This window comes from Patella vulgata, chromosome 3 (genome assembly GCF_932274485.2).
Source record: "Patella vulgata chromosome 3, xgPatVulg1.2, whole genome shotgun sequence".
In the NCBI taxonomy this organism is placed as follows: domain Eukaryota; kingdom Metazoa; phylum Mollusca; class Gastropoda; family Patellidae; genus Patella; species Patella vulgata.
Genome location: NC_065881.2, coordinates 56,412,658 through 56,436,559, shown reverse-complemented (window position 1 = coordinate 56,436,559; position 23,902 = coordinate 56,412,658). Strand labels below are relative to the sequence as shown.

The 23,902-nt window shown below is 36.7% G+C and overlaps 1 protein-coding gene across 2 annotated transcripts; it reads right to left on the bottom strand.

Moving 5' to 3' along the window:
* Positions 1-4,765: 4,765 nt before the first annotated feature.
* Positions 4,766-18,071, bottom strand: LOC126815722 (uncharacterized). 2 transcript variants are annotated; one of them, XM_050541613.2, is made up of 4 exons: positions 17,721-18,071; positions 12,818-12,974; positions 10,106-10,246; positions 4,766-8,891 (listed from the first exon to the last, which is right to left on the bottom strand). In XM_050541613.2, the coding sequence occupies exons 1-4, from the start codon at positions 17,746-17,748 to the stop codon at positions 6,878-6,880; spliced, it is 2,340 nt and encodes a 779-aa protein (XP_050397570.1). In that variant the 5' UTR covers positions 17,749-18,071; the 3' UTR covers positions 4,766-6,877. The 2 variants fall into 2 exon arrangements, with proteins under 2 accessions (XP_050397570.1, XP_050397571.1); XM_050541614.1 differs by lacking the exon at positions 17,721-18,071 and adding an exon at positions 14,856-14,990.
* Between the last annotated feature and the right edge of the window lie 5,831 nt (positions 18,072-23,902).

Genomic DNA, 23,902 nt, shown 5'->3' with positions numbered 1-23,902 from the left:
AAATATTCGAAGTCGATCAAGTTCACAGTGAAATACACATAAGAGTGCCTTATCTATCCTAAAGTATTTTCGTTATGAAGGTCAATTGTCGAATATGAATCGTATGACCACCTTGGTAATAATTATGGTTATACGTAGATGATATGAAATCATTGAAATCAAATGGCTATGGTTTTACAAACATGATTTCGTTTAATTTAACCTGGATAGTTCGGGTTAACATATTGCGTGGACATCGTTTTCGCGCCAATCTGATTAAAATACAGATCTATATTTCGTTTCTTTTTTTATACTTTCGATGGCCTACACTACATGAAGTAAAGACAAGTAAAACTAAATTTTGAACTATTAAAACGAAACGAAATAGGATCTGTGTTTTAACCAGAATGTTTTCGCGCCTGAAACTACTATTATATCCATCGCGTTTAGGCACGTACCTGACGTTTCCTTGTCGCAATCGTCACTCCAAAGTGCAATGCCTAAGTGAAGGGTAATCAGTGGCATGACAATCGATGGGTTTAGAGTGTTTTGCGCACCCTCTCAAATGGAAAAAATAATCACCGGTTTTCATTGTGTAAGTCCCATACATGTATTTTCGAAAGTGGATTAGGGATATTTTGGAATGTTGACCTGTACTTAATCTTTGACTAAATCAATGTGCTCTTATATTTTGCTAAGGAAGCAACAAATTTACCTTTACCATAAATTTTATTTGAAAACAGACACTCTTCGGTAACTGCTAAGCGGTACCAATCACCGACAAGAGCGCTTTGTTTTCAATAGTGCACAATGTTTTGTAAAGAGTGATCGACAAGAAAAGCATATGTTATATTATATCCAAAATTTTATACAAAATAGACAAAAAGATGTGTAAGTTAAATGTTGACAAAGCGACGTAATACCGTCCGATTCCATATGACGACATCAGGGCCCGTGGCAGGGGGTACAGCTGGAACACTTGTCCAGGGACCAGGAGTCTAGAGGAGTCCGGAGGTATGCTGAGTAATGTTTTATAAAAAATTTGTTGGTATAATTAATGAAAAAAATAAATAAAATACACTGTTACTTGATGATAAGGTAGAAGAAATGAAATGAAATGGGGTTTAACGTCCTACTGTTCTGCTCCGACTGTGCTTATGAAGACGTGCATACGCCATACAGTGTGCTATGAGGGACATTTTGCCTGAACATCGGGGCTACGTCCTAATCTTATATCGAATTCCAACTGCCAACTGTCATATATTTAAACGTTTTTTAAAATCAGATAAAAATATACCATATTTTTACACTATTTGCGTTCGAGGGGCGGCCTTTTTTTCCTTCAGTTTTGGGCCGATTTTCACAAAATTCGAACTCAGCCGTCATTAGGATATGACGGTAAAATATATTCAAACGTTTTTTTTTTAAATTGGATAACAATTTTAACCTCTAGAGGGGCCACAAGCTAAAAACGCGATTTTTCGTACAATCAAGGAACTATCCGATATGCGCGAATATCGACAGGAATCGTGACTTATAAATATGTGATTCAAGTTTCACCTAGAGGTGCCGCAACCTTGATATACCATATTTTTACACTATTTACGTACGAGGGGAGGCCATTTTGTCCATCAGGTTTGGTCGGATTTTCACGACATCCGAACTCAACCGACATTACGGTGTAACGGTGATATATTCGAACGTTTTTTTTTCTTGTTTTTTTTTTAAATCGGATAATAATTATGATCTCTAGAAGGTCTCATTAGAAATGCGAAAGGAACCAAGATGTTTGCGTTATAAACATGCATTTCAGATCTCACCAAAATCAAATGACAATTGTGACCCGTAGAGTGTCCACAAGCTAAAAACGTGGATTTTCGTACAATCAGGGGTCATAATCCATGACGTTAAGGTTCAATACATGCCAATATCGAAAGGAATCGATATCTTTGGGTGATAAACCTATATTTCAAGTTTCGTTGAAATCGGATAAGAATTGTGACCTTTGGGGTGTTCACAAACAGTTGTGGACGGACGGACGGACAGGGGCGACGACAATATAAGTCCACATGAAAATGTGGGCGTATAAAAAGGAACATTATGCCTTCAAATATTAATTCAAAATGTTTCCATAAGCCGAGTTTTCGGTACTCAACTCCCACTTGGTATGTTTTGCTGTCTTAAAACAATTCAACCTATATTTGAAGTTTTCTCAAAATCGGATAAGAAATGTGACCTGCAGAGTGTTGTGGACGGACAGGGGGACGGCATAATACGTCCACATGAAAATGTTGGCGTATAAAAAAGAATACAATAACCATAAACACAATCATTGATGATAACTGTTATTACAAGATAGGCTATCTTGTAATTACAATGTACAAGATAATCAGAATTTTTTTTTTCATTTGATTGACCTTAATGGGCTTCCGTAAAGTTTCTCCATAAGTAGCGATGGTCATGGCTATCATGCTCGTTCAGCAAGACTTGCAGGAACATTTTTTAAATATCTCCAACTATTCCAAATGGCTCTTCTCTAAATCGAAGAAGTACCGCGTAAAGGTTACCTATAAGGCAAGGTCCTTTAAGTAGAAATGCGTTTAGTGAAACTCCCCCTGATTTATGCGCTGCGTCGAATACGATCCTAAGGGGTGTAGAGACTTTGTCTGGACGGTAGACACCGTGATGTGGAAGGTAGTATACAGGCTTGACTGGTTGGTGTATTTCTGTTTGACTCAATTTATATTCGTGACGTAGTCTTCCATAACTTGGTTGTAAAGCTCCGCTTTGGCTCTATCCCTTCTGAGACTGTGTTCTAGTGAGATGAGGCGTCTCTCAGCAACTTGGTAATTATTAGGCAGTTGGATGGGATCGTTCCTCTACGGCAGACGTATTTCAAACCCCTCACCTCTCTTATGACATGTCGACTCGAATAGGTCTCGTGCCTGTTTGTCTTCTCTAGACATCTGGACTTTAGGACATTTACAATCAATAGCCAGGACACCCATTGACTAAAACTCGTAGAACTTGGCAAAGTTTACGGTGTCGACATGACAGATGGAGATGGATAACATTTGACGGGACATCGACTTAGCTGGGCATCCTAGTAATGAGCGTTTCGCTAATGGCTCATAAGGAAGGCCTTGGCGCACGTCTATGTCTGCATGGAGATGACTTACTGTACCCCAAGTATGGGGTCTATGGGCCCTGGCGTCTGACTGTAGTTAATCCCCTTTAAATGTTCAAATGAATTTAAATACCCCCGATTCAACTCTGGAACGTCTAGTATGGTTGTATCGAGCTCATAGGCTTCTATGTTGAACTCTTCTACCCCATTCAATGCGAAAATCTTAAATTTAACTCGTCGGCTATGACTCTGAGAAAACTGGTGTCCTCCAACAGCAACAATATCAGTACGTTCTCGTTGACCCTGAAGTCCCAAGGCTTTAGAAAAGGCTGCGCGTATCGTTGTGGTACCCGAACCACTATCAATCAGGACGTTTCCTCTTAAAACTCTACCGTTCGGTGCTCTAAATAACACTCTAACAACTGGCAAAATACCACGGCGATCTAACATTGTACGAGTGGGTCTGAATGTAATAGTGTGTTAATTCCGCATACATTTTTTCTACGGCATCTGAATATATCATGACCCGCCGTCAGACACGAAAAACATAGATGATTACACGTTACATGTTCAAATTTTTCCTTAATGTTTAAAAGCTTTGAACCGATCACATTCACTCAATTTATGACTAGCTTGACACATCGAACATTGTCTGATGGTAGATTGCTTCGGACTAGAGTCGTTGGAAGTGTTCTTATGTATGGAACTTGACGCATTGACTGACTTTTTATGTGGAAGGGGGTGAACATTATTTTGATTTGTAAACCCTGAACGTTTTATATCCCCAAAATCTGGGTCAAATTCTGCTTTCTCTATAGTGTCACTCGCGTTTATGTCATCAAAGTTATTTAAAAGCTTTAGATTTGGGATGGCATTAATTATATTAATGGAGAGCTCCTTCAAACCAAACGTATCATGTATTCTTGCGCCTTTGGTGAGTTTGTTGACGTATGTTCTGGCAATCCTGCTCGGATCCCCGAATTGATCCTAAAGAGTTTTTAACGCAGTAGCGTACATATTGCCCGAAAGGCCGATACCTAATAAGGCCCTTTTCGCGTCGCCTGACATGTGCATTTTTAATTGTGTAAGGCGTATCGCGTCAGTAAGATGTCTCTTGTCATGAACGTGCACTTTAAATCGTTGCATAAACTCTATATAGTGTTCTGAATCGCCGTCAAATGCGTCGATTTTGATGACTGGGATGTCTCTGTTACCTTCCAGGCGGTATAAAAGTTCCGACATAGACAAACTTGAACAAGCTATGTCACTTTCATGAACCGTTTCTTCGAGTTCCCGTAGCTCGTCTATCCAGGAATCAACGGTCTTAGTCTTAGCATGCTTGCTTGACGTGTTACCGTTTTCTTCTGACGACTTAGGCAAGAGATTTTCAGGTAAAGGATCGACACTGACAGGTGCTAATGTTTCTGAGATAGGGGTAACTGAATTTGTCTCTTCATTGGTAGGTGCTTGATCTGTTTGATCAGGGCTTAGGGGTGCTCATTAACTATATCTTCAATACTAAAATAATCATTGTTTAATTCTGCTTCCCACTGATCCAGTCTTTGTTGTTCGGCAGGTGAGTCAGTATAGTCATATATTTCCCCATGAACAAAAGAACACTGCGCATAGTCGATCTTAATTTGTTTTATTTCTCTCGTAAGACCTCTAACGTTGGCCTCCCCCTTTCTGATATTAGACTGAACACGATTTATTGAATGAGTAAATTTGCTCTTGAGCTGTTTTCTCTGACGTTTAAGAGATGTGACGTTTTCTTCATTATCTTGCTCTTCACCATTATTAATTGTCGGTGGATTGGCTTGTGGATTTTCAGGATTTGTGTCGATTTCTTGATCTTGACCTTGGACTGACATCTTGACGACTTGGTACTCTGATTAACAACACTTGCTGATTTCTATAGTAAAATAGAACGACACTCGAACGACTTAATTATACAAACCGGTATTGGGTATGTAATACTTAAAGATACATTATGGGAGATTAGATAAAGAGCTGGCAGTTCTCACAATAATAGTTAAAAACTAGATAATGTTAAGGGAATTTGCTGAAAATTTCAGTCAAATTGATCCACTCTGAACTGAGATTTTAGCGATTGAATTTTCAGCCTAGCCTCGATAATCATTACTAAAGTTGGTACGATAAAAAAAAATAGTCTCGATTATCCATTTCATGATTAAATCAAGAATGAAAGTGGAGCAGCAAATGGTATCCTAACCCAGTAACATCGCAGTCTAGCGTTGACATCGAGAGTTGATTATGGTCTGGATAAGTTGAGTCATGTCTAATTAATAATTTAGATAACATCTCGGGCCCAAAGAAAGACCTGAAATAGGCAGATTTAGCTCTTGCATAAATTATGTTTAATTTATGCTTATACGTGTAAGCTATTTGAATCCGCATTTAGGTGTAATGTTATACGGTGGCGCTGTGTGGTGCCGTTTTGATGACATGTTGTGAGCAAGACAGCGGTTAAGCCATAGCCAAGTGATCACTGAACTAATACATTTTGAGTCAGTCCATTTCGTTACTGCTTCGGTTACTAGGCTTTTAGGCAAGACATTACCACAGCCTACTGCACTTTTTATTACTTGGTTTAGTTATTTTATTTTTAACATACGTAGTTGGACTCTGTTACAAAAACATACAAGCATATTATTATTGCAATTACAATAAATACATTAAGATGGAAACATAACAATCAACAACAACAAAAACGAAACGGTTAATTTCCCATTGAAAACTCGTCTACGGTTTTTCCTTAAAGATGTATCATCTATTATGTGACATTTAGATAAAGAGCTGACCGTTCTTGCTATGGATACTTTGATCTCATCTAGCTGATGGACAGAGGGGATAGTAACCGGATATTAATATACACGTATATAAGAATATATATTTTGATATATTTGGTTAGCGATAAAACAAACGAGATTCTGTTGTATTCTTAAAATTGTCGGGCCTCTAAGTATATTAACAATAGAAATTTTGTCCTGGTTATTTCGATTTTCATCTGCCATTAAGGGGCACCCTCACTAGAAAAGGGAAAGAGAAAAATTTCTCGACCAACACCGGGAGCCATTAAAATATAATGAATAAATTACAGACTGACATGTTCTTACGCACAAACGAGAGAAATTCGTAAATCGTTCCAAGCACAAATGTAGAATTTCCATAAATACTAAAGATATATATTTATGTTCTTTAGTCACTAGTCAGTCATCGCTATAAAACAATTTAACAATTTATAATTGGCTTTGTCTGCAATATCACCTCTGTGGAAGCGGGCGTTAAATAAAGCTATTTCACACATATAATTGATTTCGTCTTCCATGAAGTTCACTCTAGTAAGGTAACTGCAAACCTCTTTTTCATAACGACAATGAAAATAAGTGTAGCTGATACTTCAAGTGACCTTTTGAAGATAGGTTTTTAGCAAGTTAGTGGGTAAGCTTAGCCACTAGTCGGTTAGGTTGGAACGATGTGGGCAATTTTGAGCCAGTTCATTTCGTGTTTGCCTCATTTACTACACTTTTTGGTAAGACAGTGAAATAGCCTACTAAGTTCCATACGAAAACGGTACCATTTTCAGTCCCGAGTTCCAGACGAAAACTGGTGCCCTTTTCAGTCCCGAGTCCCATTCACAGAGAACCCCGCTACACTGGTAGGAACACAGAGACAAAGGTTGTAAAGGCAAACTCATGTATCTTATTAGTCTTAATTTCAGACACACCCACTGGTTTTCCGACAACTGTATTAATTCTTTTTTGCTACTCCATGCAGCATCAATGGGATAACACGTGAGCAAACAAAACGCCAACCTTTCTCCTTTTTCATTTCTTTACCTAACTTCAGTGGGTGCATAAAATGACTCGATGGGTTGAAACTGGCAGTATAGTTTGAACGGTTTTCGTACCATAAAACAACACCACGTATGGGTACAATATTTTTGCGGTGATCCAATCCTCCCATTACAGTAGGTAGCGTCAATTCTAACATCACCCCATGCCTGGAAAAGATTTCTAAAAAGTATAACATACGGTCCTTAAAACGCTTTGGTACATATAAAAAATCCGCTACAGCTCGTAAAAGTCCATCGTCCGATTGTGTATTACTTTTAAGCATCTGATTAAAGTCATGAATTATAGGTGCTTTTTCAGGATTAAGGGATGGGATTGTTTGTAGAAAGTTGAACAAATTATTATACGCCTGTTTTCCAGACTTTCGTTTCCACCAAATCCAACGATTTCGTTCATAAGAGTCTGACTTATTAAAGACTTGCAGAGATTTTTGAAACCAAAATTTATCGCGTGGTAGATCTGCTATATTCCAAGTATTGAGTAGTACGTCATCACCCATAATGATATAACCACTGACGTCATAGTTCATAGTTATTGCATGACTTAAACAATTATATATTACGATACCTTGAGTGGTATAAGTTTTAACAAAGCTCACCCTTTGTTTTAGATTTTTTGAAACCGCTTCAAATTGTCTAGTATCGTTTGCACAAAACAGCATATGTGGGAAATGAATACTGTATAATGTCTGTAAATTATGGATGTTATTTAAATGTGGAAAGTTAAACACTATTATTAACAATATGTCCTCGTATTGTTTGTGTGCTTTAAACATGTTGTGTGAGATAGAGACTTGAGCACCTGAACACATTTTAATCACCCTGTTTATGTGATTCCATGACATACCATTGGTTTCCACAGCACTGGAATATATTGAAGGTGGATTCTGTTCAGAAGGCCAAAAATACACTGCCTTGGGGTCTCTGGGGTCTTTAGATACTTCCGATTTAATATTGCTGATATTTTGGAAAAGAGACTGCATATGAGAAATGGGTTTGGTACTGTGTCTTTGTGGTAACACAAATCCTGCTGCTTTCAGATCATTCAGCCATGATTTTGCCAAATCATAATCACTATAGTCCCAGAAATCATGATTCACCATTTCACTACTGAGTCTCATAATACAATCATAGAATATAAAATCCTCAGGACATTGCCATTGCCTCAAGAACTTTATCACATCTTCCGTTTGAAAATAAACACGTTTTTCATCGACGACAGCCTTATCCAAAGTAAAATGTTCGCTATCCGTGTGGACAGCATTGGGTGGAAAAAATGCCAAATTGCCATCAATTTCCCATAAAAGTCGCTGGATCCAATATCCGCGCCAGATATCTGTCTCACTATTTGTCACGGTTGTGGGTAACATTAGTGCCCATAAAGCATTGTACAGGAAGAGCGTGTCTTTGGAATTAAAGGGAGAGAACACTCCAGCTGGTAAAATCACAGGAGGTGCTCTGGTATCAAACGTAGTGTTAAAATGAGCTTTTGTCATTTTGCGACTCAATTTTAAAATTGCGTCGACGTCTGGATCGTTCGATATTATTCCCTGTTGGATTATGGGTGTTTTAAAATCATGCAAGATATATTTATTGTTTATTTCCTCTCCTATTGCACTTAATGGATAACCCCGGGGCCACAATGTAGGTTGGCCAAAATGGCGATAGGGATTAAACAAATTTTCGCCTGCATACACCAAACCTCGCATCCTCGTCTCAAATTTAAATCGTCGTAATCCACCCAATAGGCGCACGTTGTCATCAGTCTCAAAAATCACTTTGGCGCCATGAGAAATAGCGTAGAGATAACCGATATTTTTCCTGGCGTAGCTTCCTTCTGGTATGAAATCTGCTGTTTTATAACCAAGTTGACTCTGTTCAACAATGTCTAAATATACACAGTTGTTTAATCTGAAAACAAAACAACATGGAACTAAAATAATCATACAATAGACAAGTCACGTAATTCAAATAGTTGTTGTTTACAGTCTTACATCTATTTCAATACTTCGTTACGTTTTAATTTTCCGGTGTGGTTTCCCCTTGTCAGTGATGCAGGACGGAGGGCCTGACAAGGACAGCTGTCTAGTCGTTCAGATGGGACGAAAAACACATTGGCGTGCACGTAAAAAATCCCTTGGCAGTTGGAATTCGATATAAGAGTAGGCCGTAGCGCCGCTGCCCGGGCAAAATTTCTTCATAGCACACTGTATGGCGTATGCCCGTCTTCATTAGCCCAGGTTAGGAGCAGAACAGTAGGACGTTAAACCCCATTTCATTTCACGTTTTAATTTCTCCTTTCAGTCATCTTAATTCGTCGCAACAAGTGTAGAAGTCCAAATCTCAAGAAAAAACACAAAGCTTTGTCAGATAATCCCTAGCTGATGAAATTCACTGGTCCTCACCTGTGACTGATTATTAAGCCATAGGCGCTACGGAGCATCATACATTTTGAAAACTAACCCCCATGAATCGCTTAGCAACGTGTCGAATTAACCAAGAATTACGAAAATTTCAGTGCCACTCATTTAGAAATGAAATGAAATGAAAATGGGTTTAACGTCCTACTGTTCTTCTCCTACTGGGATAATGAAGACGGGCATTCGCCATACAGTGTGCTATGGGGGGAAACTTTGCCCGGACAGGCGCGCTATGGCCTACTCTTATTTCTAATTCCAACTGTCAAGGGTTCTTTAACGTGCATGCCAATGTGTACGCGGGATCTCGTTTTTTCGTCTCATCCGAACTACTGTACGTTATCCATGCCATGTTTCCGGCCTACACCACTGACAAGGTGAACCGCACCTGAAAATCCCGATGAGCAACTAATTTAGAAGCTTAGAAATGTTTTCAAGAAAAGTCAATACAAGTCATAAAACGAGCTTGTCCGGAGAATAAATCAAGAGTTCTAAAACCCAAATAAAACTTGTCAGATTCAATTTCAGTGAGTATGTGGGTGGGCAGGACGATTTAGCCAATACTACCCAAATACCACCACAGTAAATGACCTCAGTTGGAGGGGGGGGGGGGGCAACGACAATTTTACTATTTAAATAAACAATGAGATAGATTCTAACCAAGACACTCCTATTAAATAGTGCAAAAAGGAATGGAAATATTCTTACCGTACTGTCGGGATTGTGTCCCTATTCAATGCCACAACTACAACTTTCCACCCAGGAATTCTGGTCAGAGCCCTAATATCTTCTTCCCTAAATGACGATGTTGTCACTACAATCCATTTATCATTTTGTAAAAGTGGTAATCTAAAAAAACACATATATATATATCTATATCATAATCTGAACCCAGTATCGAGGAATGCAAGGGCATTCGTAAAATATGCGTGTTTTAAAGTTTTTAATATAACTCCACAAGACGCTAAAGCAATTTAAATTTTAACCTGCCCAAGAAACAAGATATACCAGAAATACATCAGTATATAATCAGACTACTTCCCATACAAATTCAATCTGATTAAAATACAGATCTATATTTCGTTTCGTTTGTTTTATACTTTCGATGGCCTACACTACATGATGATCTGACAAGTTATAGCGATAGGTCACGTCAGGGGTCAAAAGACCGACTTATGACCCTATGACGTCAGACATTTGATTAATCAATCAGCATTGATGTTACTAGTGGATTACCCACAGTTCCGTGCAAAACACGCCTAAAGCTCACCGTAACAGACCGTTTCATTGGCTTATCCCTGACACCATTCAGAACAGGAGTTAAATAACAATTCTTCCAGATCCAAGTGTAGTAAAGACAAGTAAAACGAAATTTTCAACTATAAAAACGAAACGAAATAGGATCTGTGTTTTAACCAGTTTGCATACAAATTGTGTTCTGTTCAATTCTTAATTGGTCATAAAAATGGGCCCTACTGAACTTGCAAGTTACACCCTCTGTAATCGTATAAGAACACAACTGTATAAATATGACCCATTATACATAACCCAAACCTGGTGCATAATGTGAACCTGTATCGAGGAATATTCGGGCAAACTAAATGAATTTAAAGATCATCTGAGTGCTTTTAGATCACTTCATTTCAACTCACAGATGATTTTGGCCTGCTAATATTGATTCAATGTTTGTAAATAGAGACGACTCTGCTTACTGCTTAATCGGTGTGGGGTTTACCAATTAAAGAAATGAAATGGAGTTTAACGCCCTACTGTTCTGCTCCGAACCGGGCTAATAATGAAAACGGGCATACGCCATACAGTGTGCTATGAGGGAAAATTTGCCCGGACTACGGTCTACTCTTATATCGAATTCCAACTGTTAAGGGATCTTTTACGTGCACGCCAATGTGTACACGGGACCTCGGTTTTTCGTCCCATCCGATCGACTAGACAGCTGTCTTGTCAGGCCCTCCGTCCTGCATCACTGACTAGGGGGAAAATCTGGATGAACTTCTCGGCTAATGCAGGGATCGAACCAATGGGTCTTACCCACTTAGCCACCGTGACTCCGTTACCAATTAAAGAGATTTACATTGTCGTCAATGCTAATTAGGCCATTTTTAGACTAACATAGCAACGTGTGAAATGCGAAAACTAAGAATTTGCATAACATGTCAAAATTAAGTTTCATAAATCTCAAAGAAGATTTCATAAAGTTTTAAATATTTTAATTTATTCTCAGTTTTAATATTATGTCTACTCCTATGAAACGTGATAGAAGATCAAATAAGATTAAAACAAAAATGGGGGTTACATAATCTCTTGATCTCAATCAAATAAAGATGGCGGCGAAAAGTCGGGGTGTTCCCACGGGGTGTTCCCACTTAGCCGGCAGGATTTGATCCAGAGTTAATCCTAGAACAATGGTGTTATAAACTCAAGTCCATATTTTTTTTAAGACTAAAACTGTATTGATTTTAACAAATTTAACTTTTATTAAATAACATTAAATAGCTTACACATATGAAAATATATTGATTTTAACAAATTTAATATTTATTAAATAACATTAAATGATTTACACATATAAAAATGCATTACAATTTACACATTTAACTTTTATTAAATAGCATTATATAATTGGATTATTGGAAATAAAGCGAATATAAACCTGAACGTTTGCCATTTTAAAATAAATATAATTTCGACACAGATCGACCATCTATTTATATTAATGTAGTGAATTGAATTCATGTTTGAAATCATAACGCCGGCATGAACTGTGTTCAAAATGTCATTAATTAGTTGGTTAATAAATTTTATTAAGAGGGATTAAGAGCTCATTAACGCTGAACACTAGTGAACAATTCTTGAGTGACTACTTTTAAACAGACTATAGTTTTAAGATCAATCAAAGGATTAACAGTCTGCCGGCTAAGTGGTAACACCGAAAATTCATTGTAAACTAAGCAATAAATAAATATAAATTACGTTAGCATTGACCTATATGGTCTTTTCTACATCGGAAGACCCCTTTAAAAAAAACAATTTCTGTGTAGTCCCTAGAGTCCATGAGGTTATCATCTGATGTTCAGTTATCTAAGAGATGGATTAGATCAAAGTTACTAATGATGTGTGGTGATGTGGATAAATTGATGGAGTCTAAGATGGTTGGAACGTGCTCAACTATCTGATACGTCACTTACTTTCTATGCCTTTATACTTTAAAAGACTAGGTAGATAAAGCGGTGTCCTGTTTGTATTGTCTATGCTACGTCCTGGTGACTCACGGATAACAACCCTTGCACTGAGGTTTAGCGTCAGATACCATATTTTATAAAACGAATCAGCAAAGGGGAGAAAACGGATATATTCATTTATAAATTAGTTTTAAAAAGATAATAAAAATGCTTAACTTACTTTTGGGTAACTTTGATTACTTCTGGAACTTTGTATTTGTTACTTCTATTGTAAATTAATACAAGATTAATTAATATCAATACCAATAATCCCGTACTTATTAATTTACGCAGCTTGTTGCCCTTGATAAAACGTACCATCGTGACAGAATTGAAAGCTGAAATTGATAAAATATAGAATTTTATTGTTTTACTTGTAATGTCTCATAGGCCCTTTTTTTTAGCCAGAAATCATTTGCATTATGTTGCATAAAAGTAACTATTTTGTGATAATTTGGTGATTCAATATATATAATGATACCTATCCAGTTCAGAATATTTCTGAATAAAGTCTCAATTATTAATGTTTTCCCATCACTAAACTCTCTTTCAATAAACAAAATAGAGTAGGTCATAGAGAATTTTGGTTACACCCGTTTTCCTTTTTTTTTGGGTGTGCCTTTGTCAAAGAAAAACGTGTTTATTTTAATACAAAGGTGAACGGTAGCCTATCATTTTACCGAAAACCTTGATCTTGATGCATATCGAGATTATGTTTGTTTTTTTTATTTCATTCTGACATACATTAAATCGTATTATAAGCTAGCTGTCTGCCCTCTATATGCGTCTTCAGATTTTAATATTGTATACAAAATACTGAAAATACAATGCATATATACTCTTTAAAAAAAGTGGGGAATATTCAGAAACAATACAAAACTGCGGAAATGCACTGGCTGTTTTTATTAGAGGTAACCAGTGTATGTTACTAACAGGCCAATTACCTACACATGAACATAAACAGTTCATATGGGCGGCTGATCTGACGGCCGTATTTCACTCGTAAAGAGATACACCGTCAAAAGTGAAAATGGACGTTTTTGAATTTTGTCTTAATAATGAGTAATTACTCCACCAATCCTCAGACATTCAGCAATTCGTCCTGGTAGGCTCCTAATCAACCGTCCAATCACGATTTGGGGCCACGGCCAATTCTTGCAGTGTTGTCGGTTGACGTTGACGTCGACAAACACGTCTTCCGATCAAATTAAACGTAACACACTAAAGCAAAGATAACCCAAACAGTAAATCTTATGCAAGAACCGATAGGAAAGCAAACATGGATAGATAAACCAGCACATGGCAGTTTTCATCAACCCCTCCCTCGTGTATGGCGCTATTGCGTGTGCAGCTCAGTGGTTCTGTTGGGGCGATAAGTTCTTCATCTGTGAACATACTCTCAAAGCATGTCAAGTGTCCATGACTATTTATCATATCAGGTATTTGCATTTCAATATCTCCTACTTTTTTTGAAGAGTATATATACATTCTAAGAATAATAGATTTCCATGACAATGGTAACGTACAACAAAAGGTTAAAGGTATATAATTTACATTGTCTTCCTGGTATAGTTTGACAATAGCCGATACAAGAATAATGAGATGAAATCAATGTTCATAGACGAATTATGTAATCTGGCTATAAAACTTAACCTTTTATTAATTTACATAGTCTTGCTGGTATAATCTGACAATAGTACAATACAGGAGTAATGGGGTGAAATAAATGTCCATAGATCAGTTATGTAATCTGGCTATAAACTTAACCTTTCATTATTATGTATATCATTTTATTCTCTAATAAACCGATAATAAAAAAAAAATACTGAATTACAGGGTTTAAAATCTCCTTATACAGTGTCGAAGTAAAAAGTGTAAAAACATATATTAAGATTTATTTATATATTATTAGAATACTAACAGGGTGGCGTGGGGGCAAATTAAACATTTAAGTCTGGCAAGAACCGGCCAATAAAGTATGATTCCATATTTCGTCTTTTGATTGTATATATCACATAGTGTTTATCATTACACCATTTAGTTTTTGCATCATCGGTCCATTTAAAGTATAATACATACATTTATACATACATTTATATCATAGAATTTCAAATCATTTAATATTCATTCATTATTGTCAGTACATGCTATATTTTTAATATTGTTTGCAAAAGAAATGTTACTTATGTTATTCTAAAAGGATAATATTTTATTGTTACCTGTAATTATATTTAGCTTGGCCTTCCCCTAAAATGTGTTATCTCCCATTAAGGAGGTCAGACTCTTAACATAATTAGCAAATTGTTGAATACATTATAAGGGAATGCGTTTAAGCTGTAAGGCGCTAGAGTTAAATACGGATCCTTTCTACGAAATGAAAAGTCACAACCTCATAGTCCGCACCTATCGTTTTCGTCATTACGTTTTAATATATTCATAATAATTCTTGTCGGAAGTTAGGCTATTATTAAAGAACCATTCCCCTTTACCCCGTACATGTTCGGAACTTTTTAATTTTAGTATTATTACAGAGTGGTCACTTATTGAGTAGCTTTTATTGAACATTCTTTAACATACGAATAGTTTTGAATATTATCTGTGATTAGTTGATAGCCAATCCTACTTTGAATAAGAGGTTTAGGCTGTCTCCAAGTGTATTTTGAACAAGGTTTTTTTTATTCTAAATATATCTATCAGTCCAAATCTTGTTATGATTTTGTTAATGGTGTCCTTACCGTTTTTCCTGGTTTTAAAATTGCCCCCTGTTCGATCAATTTCGACGTCCGTTTTGTTATTAAAATCGTCTCTTACGATAAAAGCATCGAAGTTTAAATCATTTTCTAGCATTAATTCATATAAAGGGGTAAAATATTATTATTGTGGAGAATTAGTATTCGGGCTGTAGGTATTTATAAGAATATAATTTGTATTATTTATATTTATTACAACACATGCATAATAACCCTTTTCGTCGATTATCTCACTAACAAAATTTACATTGCAAAATACTATTTGAAAATAGTGTTGAATTATTATAAATTTGTATCAGACGTGGCGAGAAAAGATTCCTTTTGGCGAACAGAGAAGAATCACGGTGAACAATTTTTGTAAGGATTCCAAAATAGCATTAAAACAGAGGTGGAGAAGAGCGGTATTTTCATATTGCAGCTATATAAGATGGGAACGGTCAGTGGACATCGTCCGATCTGGGACCGTTCCTAAAGGAACTAGGTTCGATTAAGCGCAAGGCATTTATCTGCGTGCAGTACTCTTGCTGTCCCGGTGAGCTATGATGATAACAATAACACTAATAAAGCTAGCTTGTAATTCTTATGAAACTGTTTATAATTTGTCTGCATTTGTTAACGTTCTAATGTGACCCTCCCTTTTAATATTGGTAGTAGTGGTGGTAGTAGTAGTAGTAGTAGTAAAAGCAACATAAATTCACATTATAGCTATTCACCGTTCAATGTTTCAGAAAATTATGTTAATTTCCGTGGTCGTGAGTATCTTTTAATGGGGCCGAGAACATCTTTTCACCAACATCATCAAACACGTCAATTTGTACCTTCTTTCGACCGGTTCATTTAGCGTACACACACCCATTAAAATACCACACTTAATTCACTCGATCAGACTGAAGTTTCTTTAGTTGGGAGTTGATATACGGCAATTATGTCTTATCTCCAAATATCAACAGGGGTTATTATTTTGATATGATCTCCGAATGTTACTTTCAAATCCTGTGATTCTTGTGTAGGTAAACAGAAAACCCTTAAGTTCATTTTACGCGAATATTGTTCATTGTAGTTGGCCATTTTTATTGATTCGTTTTTACGTTTATTTTCTTTCTTTAAGTCTGTATTTAAGTCTTCAACTTTTCTTTGTACCGTACATTTTTCGGCCTTCAATTGTTTAATCTTGATTGCCGTGTTCTCATATTTCTCGCTTAGCTGTGCTCTGGCTCCCATGTTTTACTTCAGTCTTCATTATCTAAAATACTTTCACTTATTTTGTCTATATCACCTTTTTGATCGTATTCGTCATTTCATCTTTTATCGTATTCAAGATTTCATAGATACCTGAAATGTCCTTCGTCGTATCTTCTGATGTAATGTTGCTTTGCTTTATTGCGCTTCTTGTTATTCGCGGTGTTTCCCCTGTTTTGATACCATTACTCACTGCTTTGTTGTTTTTTTTTCTTTTGTATGTGCTGATAAATTATTTACTTCGAAAGTTGAACAAGTCAAAATCCTCACAGCCGACATAATCTTGTTGAGATATCTATTCAATGATCAGAAAAAAATAGCCGGTCGCAAAATAAGTGCAGTCGTAGCAAAATAATGCATCAGCGACTAAATGAATTATTGATGAGGTAAACAAAGAATGCCAAAATAGAAGGGGAAATCCCAAATACTTAATATATGTATGAATATATCTGTAATGCGTTTGATTGCTTTGATTCGATATCACAATATGCGCCAGTTTTGCAAAGCTCAAATTAGTAATGAAACATGAACGCCCCAATGACGGACACGATCGATCTCGACAAAATCGCCGATCGGTGGTAAAACTTGACTTAGCGCGGACGCTTGATGAATATAGCTAAGTGAGTAAGGTGTTGACCGAGAAAGTTCAGTGTCGTTCGGATGGGACAAAAATCTAGGTCCCGCGTACACGTAAAACTAAAAGAACCATAGTAGACCGTAGTCCCGTTCCCTCATAGCACACTATATGGCGCATGCTCGCCTTCATTACCCAAGTCGGTGCAGAACGGTAGGACATTAAGCCCCATTTCACTTGATTTATACAGAATTGACAAACATTGTTAATCCCGAGAGGCGTTTCTATTGAGTGAAGCCATATCCTCGCAAAAAATGAAACTGACAACAGAAAAGTGAAAGTTTCACATATTTTCGACATCTTCTCCGAAACCACTTGTGGGATTTCAATCATAATTGAGCAGATTTATTTCCAAGTAGCAAATTCTACTCGAATCGTCACAAAACTCTTGTTCTCTTGTTGCGTAAGACATAGGATGTCGTATGGACCTTCCATATTTATTGTAAAAGCATAATACTTACACGTAGCGTTGGTTTTCTTCCTCAACATCGCCGCTATATCCCGCTATATCCTTTTTAAACCACTCAAATCCAAACGTGTATCACAAAACATATGAGACGATATCCATGTGTGTGTACAGGTACATGACTGTATTGTTATTGATCATCGTCCGTAACAGGTAACCCGTTAGGTTACTGAAATACTTAATGAACAATGGCGTCGATTGGGTATAATATTTTTAGGGAAACAATGATGGTATTAACGTGGCCATCTTACAATGGTCAACGCCCAAGAATGGTTATTGGGCGAAATTTGGTCTACATATTGTTCGTCAATCAGTCACTGCCTCACCTCACAATTGTTTCTCACTTAGCGTCTACGCCTAAAATTCGTGTCACGCTTCTGAACAAAATGTATTGCAAAAAACTAACCAGCAAAGAAATATATCATATGTTAAAGATGTGATAATTTTACACATAATACCCAAAAGTTAATTTCAGAAGAACATAGATAAAATTGTGGGTAATTGAAATGTTGGTCCGTTCATTGTTTGAGATCGTGCTTATTGGTGAAAAGGAGTGGTTTGTTGAATCGTACAACCCACATATTTGCATTCAACTAATATGAATCTGTTTATTTGGGTTACATGACATATCTATTTATCACACGTTTACTCTTATTCAAGTTGGATGTTGGTTTTATAAATAGTTTATCCAGTTCAAGCTATAGTTGTAAAATTACAGTTATAATTTGTAAATTTGGTATGAAATTATTTAAAATTTGGATATGATGTACGGGTTTCTATACTTTGGGCGTTATTGACAAAGTCACCCTTGTCCGTTCTTGCCACTGTATTGCATCTAATATACTTTAAATTGTAGATGTTAGTTACAGGACTGGGCTAAGGAGGGTGGGTGGGGCACTGGACAACAGCCACTTTGCGTGAGGTCAATTAGAATCCGCTTACGTATAACCAAAGACTGATATTAATCTGCTCCCATCCTTAGATATTATGTACATGCCATTTTTTCAAGACAGTGAATTTTAACTCCGTATTTTAAACTGACATATTTTTGTGTTATTACTCTTTTATGCTTTCTTCATAATATAATATATAATGTATTGGACGTTAAAATTGAATAACCAACAACAAAAACATGGATATGTACATTTAATGTAACATGTCGATTCAAAGTCACGTGCAACCAAAACAAGCGTTGGCATAAAAGAGAAATGTGCTATTTTAGAGATGAACTGAGGAAATAATTGTTTCACTACTTTTTATCTATAGCTTCATATGAAGTCCGGGGTATTGTAATAAACCAAATGGATTTAGGATCTAAGAATGAAAATCTGTACGTTTCATAGACACGTTATATAATAATACTAATAAATCCATGAACAATATTGCTTAATATGAATATTCTTTATTTTCGTTTTCTGGCTATACCTGTCTTGATACGAACACTTTGAATATTAATTATGAGAATGTTTTAGTTTGGCGTAAGGATTAAATCAAACGTTTTTAATATTCGGTTATTGTTTGTGATTATGTTTAAATTTGGAGTGATTTTATGAACATATTTATTATAATGATAAATGTTCATTACACAAGCTAAATTTTATGTATTTATCCCTCTTTGCTATTCATAATTTATTACTTTAAAGTTTTCTTTTCTTTGAGTCATACGAAACAATTTTGAAAATTTGCTTCAACTCATTTATATAAATAACAAAAGTAACGGTAATATAATTTTACCTTCAAAAACTCCGGTATTACAGTTAAAATATCAGATAGCAGTTCAAATAATGTGTTAGGAATTTTATCAATACATAAGTCAATTGATGTCTGATTTAAGTCATTAAGAAAAATTATCTAGAATACTTTGTTCATTAACGTTTATTAGATTTTTGACAACTTCACATTTACCCTTGTCCATGTAACATAGTTCACAGCCTGTGGTTGTGATGCCTGACCTGATTCGCGGCTTAATCTGATCACAGCATGGGCTGAGAATTTAGTAAATACACCAAATTGGTTATAGTGAGCTAACAATAAAATCCCCTTCCCGATCACCGTCAAATCTGCCATTAACAGTTCTGAAGCCTGTCGATTTGCATATTGACAACAGTAAATTCCCAAACGAATTGCATAGTTCGTCCATATTTTTTTGCGAGTTTGGATATTTAAGATTGACTGATCGGGCTCATATAGGATTAGGTTTAGATAAGGAATCGTGCACAGTGGAATCATAATTAGTTGAGGCTCTACTGTTAAGATCACCGGTTACAATTACTGTGTTATTAGCAGTGTCATATTTCCCGATAAAGTTTTCTAGACAATCGAATAAGTTTGTTCCTTCATATGTACAACTGTACATAATATATTTTATTCTGTTTGATTTAATCTTTTAATTGTATCAGACGGTAAGCATTTAATCTCATAAACTCTGACTGATGGTGGACAGCTGACAGATTACTATTACAATTTATTTAATCTCTTAATTATATAATACGGTAATCAATTAAATGAAATGAAATGAATTGTTTTTTATGGCACGTCAGCAGGTAAGCAATTAATCTCATATACTCTGATTGACGAGCGTGAGTTTAAAAAATGGCAAAATGACGAAACTTCTTGAGATAACCCTGAAAGGAGAAACGTTACCATAATAGTAATCAAATGTTTTAATCAAGTTTGTAACAATCTTTAAAACGCACAAAGAAGGTGTCTTTTAAGGGCTTCGGAGATAAATAAGTTAATATTGTCGCGTGGATGCCTATTTTTGGCGAATGTTTGCTGCCTGCAGGGAATGCACGAGCGCGTGAATGAATTGTAATCATTCGAGAATTTGTCAGTTAAGAAGAAAAATGCGCATTTATATACGTAGGTTCCGTAGCATGCATATTTAAGGCTGCGGACCACCCTATTTAAGTGTTGTATTCCCCTGAAGTATGTACATGATTACCGGGTATATGGATAACGCATGATTGTCGAATTTAAAATACATTGATAAGACACTATTTGTAGGAGACTTACTCGTATGTATAAATGATATTATAAATAACATCAATATTGTCTGTATGTGTATTTCGTTCTTTTATTGGAGACACCAGTCAAGAACTCGGGAAGGGATTCCTTATAGTCAACCCGTTACCAACCGGAGAGGGGTGTGATCCCAGGCGTGCTTAGAAAAAACCCTCCTTTGATAACAGTACGTGAGTCTTTGTGATAAATGGGACCCGGATTGTGGATACAATCGTTGAACGCTACATTTGGAAAATGATGACCGGCTAGTCCCTTTTCATTTTTGGAAACAGCTCTCATCCATGGTTACAAACCTGTTGTAGGTACTTGATGACTGTCCTATAGCCAGTTTTGTGCATTTCACAGGATGGCCTGTAGTCCGGTGGCTGAAGGGTGGGGGGGGGGGGATCGCCACCTGAGCTGTGAATTTATGAGACCAAGTTTTTCTAGACCAGTTTTTTGCGTAGATTCCGAATCAGGCTGGTGATCAGGCGTTTGAGGGGGCATTTTCGAGATATAGGGGGTCAAATATCTACAATGGGGGGGGGGGGGGTGATGTCATTATGTTGACATAATATATTAATAAAAACATAAATTTCTAGGACTGCCCATCTATAAATAAGTGTTTACGATGCCCCTGGACAACTGTTTTGATTTATGGGGAGGTGGGGTGGGGGTAGCAGGTGTGGGCGTGTGGAGGGGTGGGGTGGGGATAAAATTGGCGAGGAAATGAATTCACGTTGATTTAAATGATGATTTTCTAAGAGCTTGATGAAACATATCTAAATATGTTTATAAGATTCCTATTGTATGGGGGTGACGCCGGGGTGAGTGGCCGCCGTGGGGGGGGGGGGGCGGTGCGGGTGATGGCGGGTGGCAACATGTATTTTGTGGACAGAACTCATTTTGTTCATAATTGAGCTTAAAGTGGTATCTCGTTAGCGTTTTCGTTCAAAATATTAAATTATAATGGTACTTTTCAAGAGATCTGGAAATGTAAATCAAAAACACATTAACTCAGAGATATGTTTAGTTGTTAGTTTATTCTTTGTCTTCATCAGAAGATTCAAAATCAAAAGTTCCTATGAGCGAGATAAATATTTTCTTGGTTGCTGGCCAACAGCTCGCATATCCTTTGGATATGCTTCAGGAACCAATTCACATTGTAAATCTTCATTCCAGTCATGCAGCAAAAGACCACGTATACGGCAAGGTGGTAATAAAGAAAGGTCGTTATTTTTTCACCCAGAAAATCTTTTTTCTAGCGTCATCTAGTGATGTAAGTCGTCTTTCGCGATATTTTCTACCTTTGCCCGTCTCATTATCGATCAAAATTTGTATATTGGGATGTCTATTTCGCCCGAGCAAGAATGCAAAATACAATTTGTTTCAGCCCCTCCATTAATTTGCAATGCGAAGAGGAGTAGGTAAGATATTTTGGTGTCCTTGTGGTAGGTTGTCAGTTCTAGAATATTCTCGACACTTTCAATATTAATCTTGATATTTTTTTATCCAATCAAGATTAGTATTGAAAGTGTCGAGAATATCTCGGCCTACGGTACATGCTTTCAGTGGTAATGACTATCTGTCTTTCTTTTTCAAGATAATCCTAACTTTCTAAGAATTTTTAAAGAGCTGGGATAGACAAATGATGCTTCTGATGACGTAATTGCTGGTTTAGAAAAAAATGTTTGTAGATGACACTAGAAGAAAGATCTTCTGGAGAAATTTTAATTGTGATGAAAAATAACAAAACTTTCTTTCTTTATTACCATCTTGCCCGAGTAGTCTTTTGCTGCGCATTAAACGCAATAATTATGTTGCAACAATATGGAGACAGGTTGCAAAATTAATGATGGAACAAGATGAATGGGTAACTGAAGCATATCCAAAGGATATACGCAGGCTGTTGATCAGCCATCAAGAGGATATCTATCCCGCACATATTATAAGAATAAACTAATATCTAAACATGTGTTTTTTATGTAAATTTCCAGATCTCTCGATAAGTACCAATATAATTTAATATTTTGAATGACGATATTGGCACTGAACGAAAACTCGAGAAAACACTTTTCAGGTCAATTTAGAACCAAGTGGTTTCTGTCCCCCAAAATACATTTACCCTCCCCTATACAACGGTAATCGTATACACATATTTAGAGATGTGCAGTGGAATTAAAAATAATGGTTTTACCAAGCTCTAAGAAAATCATCAACGTGAACTCACTTCCCGCCAAATGTACCCCCGCCCCCCATCCATACACGCACACCTGCTACCCACACCCCACCTCCCCACAAATCAAAATAGCTGTCCAGGGGCATCATAAACACTTATTTAAAAATGGGCAGCCCTAGAAATTTATGTTTTATTAATATATTATGTCAACATAATGACCTCCCCCCCCTCCACACACACACCTTATACCTGCTGTCCCCACCCCACCTCCCAACAAATCAAAGCAGTTGTCCAGGAGCATCTTAAACACTTATTTATAGATGGGCAGTCTTAGAAATTTATGTTTTATTAATATATTACGTCAACATAATGACATCAGACCCCCCCCCCCCCAATTGTAGACATTTGACCCCCTATATCTCGAAAACGCCCCCTCAAACGCCTGATCACCACCCAGATTCGGAATCTACGCAAAAAACTGGTCTAGAAAAACTTGGTCTCATAAATTCACAGCTCGGGTGGCGATTTCCCCCCCTTCAGCCACCGGACTACTGGTACGAGGACAATAATACAATAATAACACCACAGTTGCAGTTCTTATGTCTATGATTCATTTAATGATTGTATTTGTTGGTGGCAAATGTTTTTTTCAGGTTTAGAACTTATGAGCCAGCCCTCGTACAAAAGTATAAAATCATTATTTAAAGTTATAATTAGGGTTTCACACTGCGTAGCTTGTGTGAAACACTATTGTTTTTGTTTGTATTATAAGGGTTTCATACTGCGTAAACTGGCCAACCATTTTTACTTAAATTGTACGTAATGTCATGTTGGTTAGCACCGCTGTCCGAGCAAAATTCCAACTGCTAAGGGATCTTTTACATGCACACCAAAGTGTACGCAGGGTCTTATTTGTTTTGCCACATCTGAATGACTAGACTGCTGTGCATGTCAGAACCTCTGTCCTGCATCACTGAAAAGAGAAAATCTCCGAG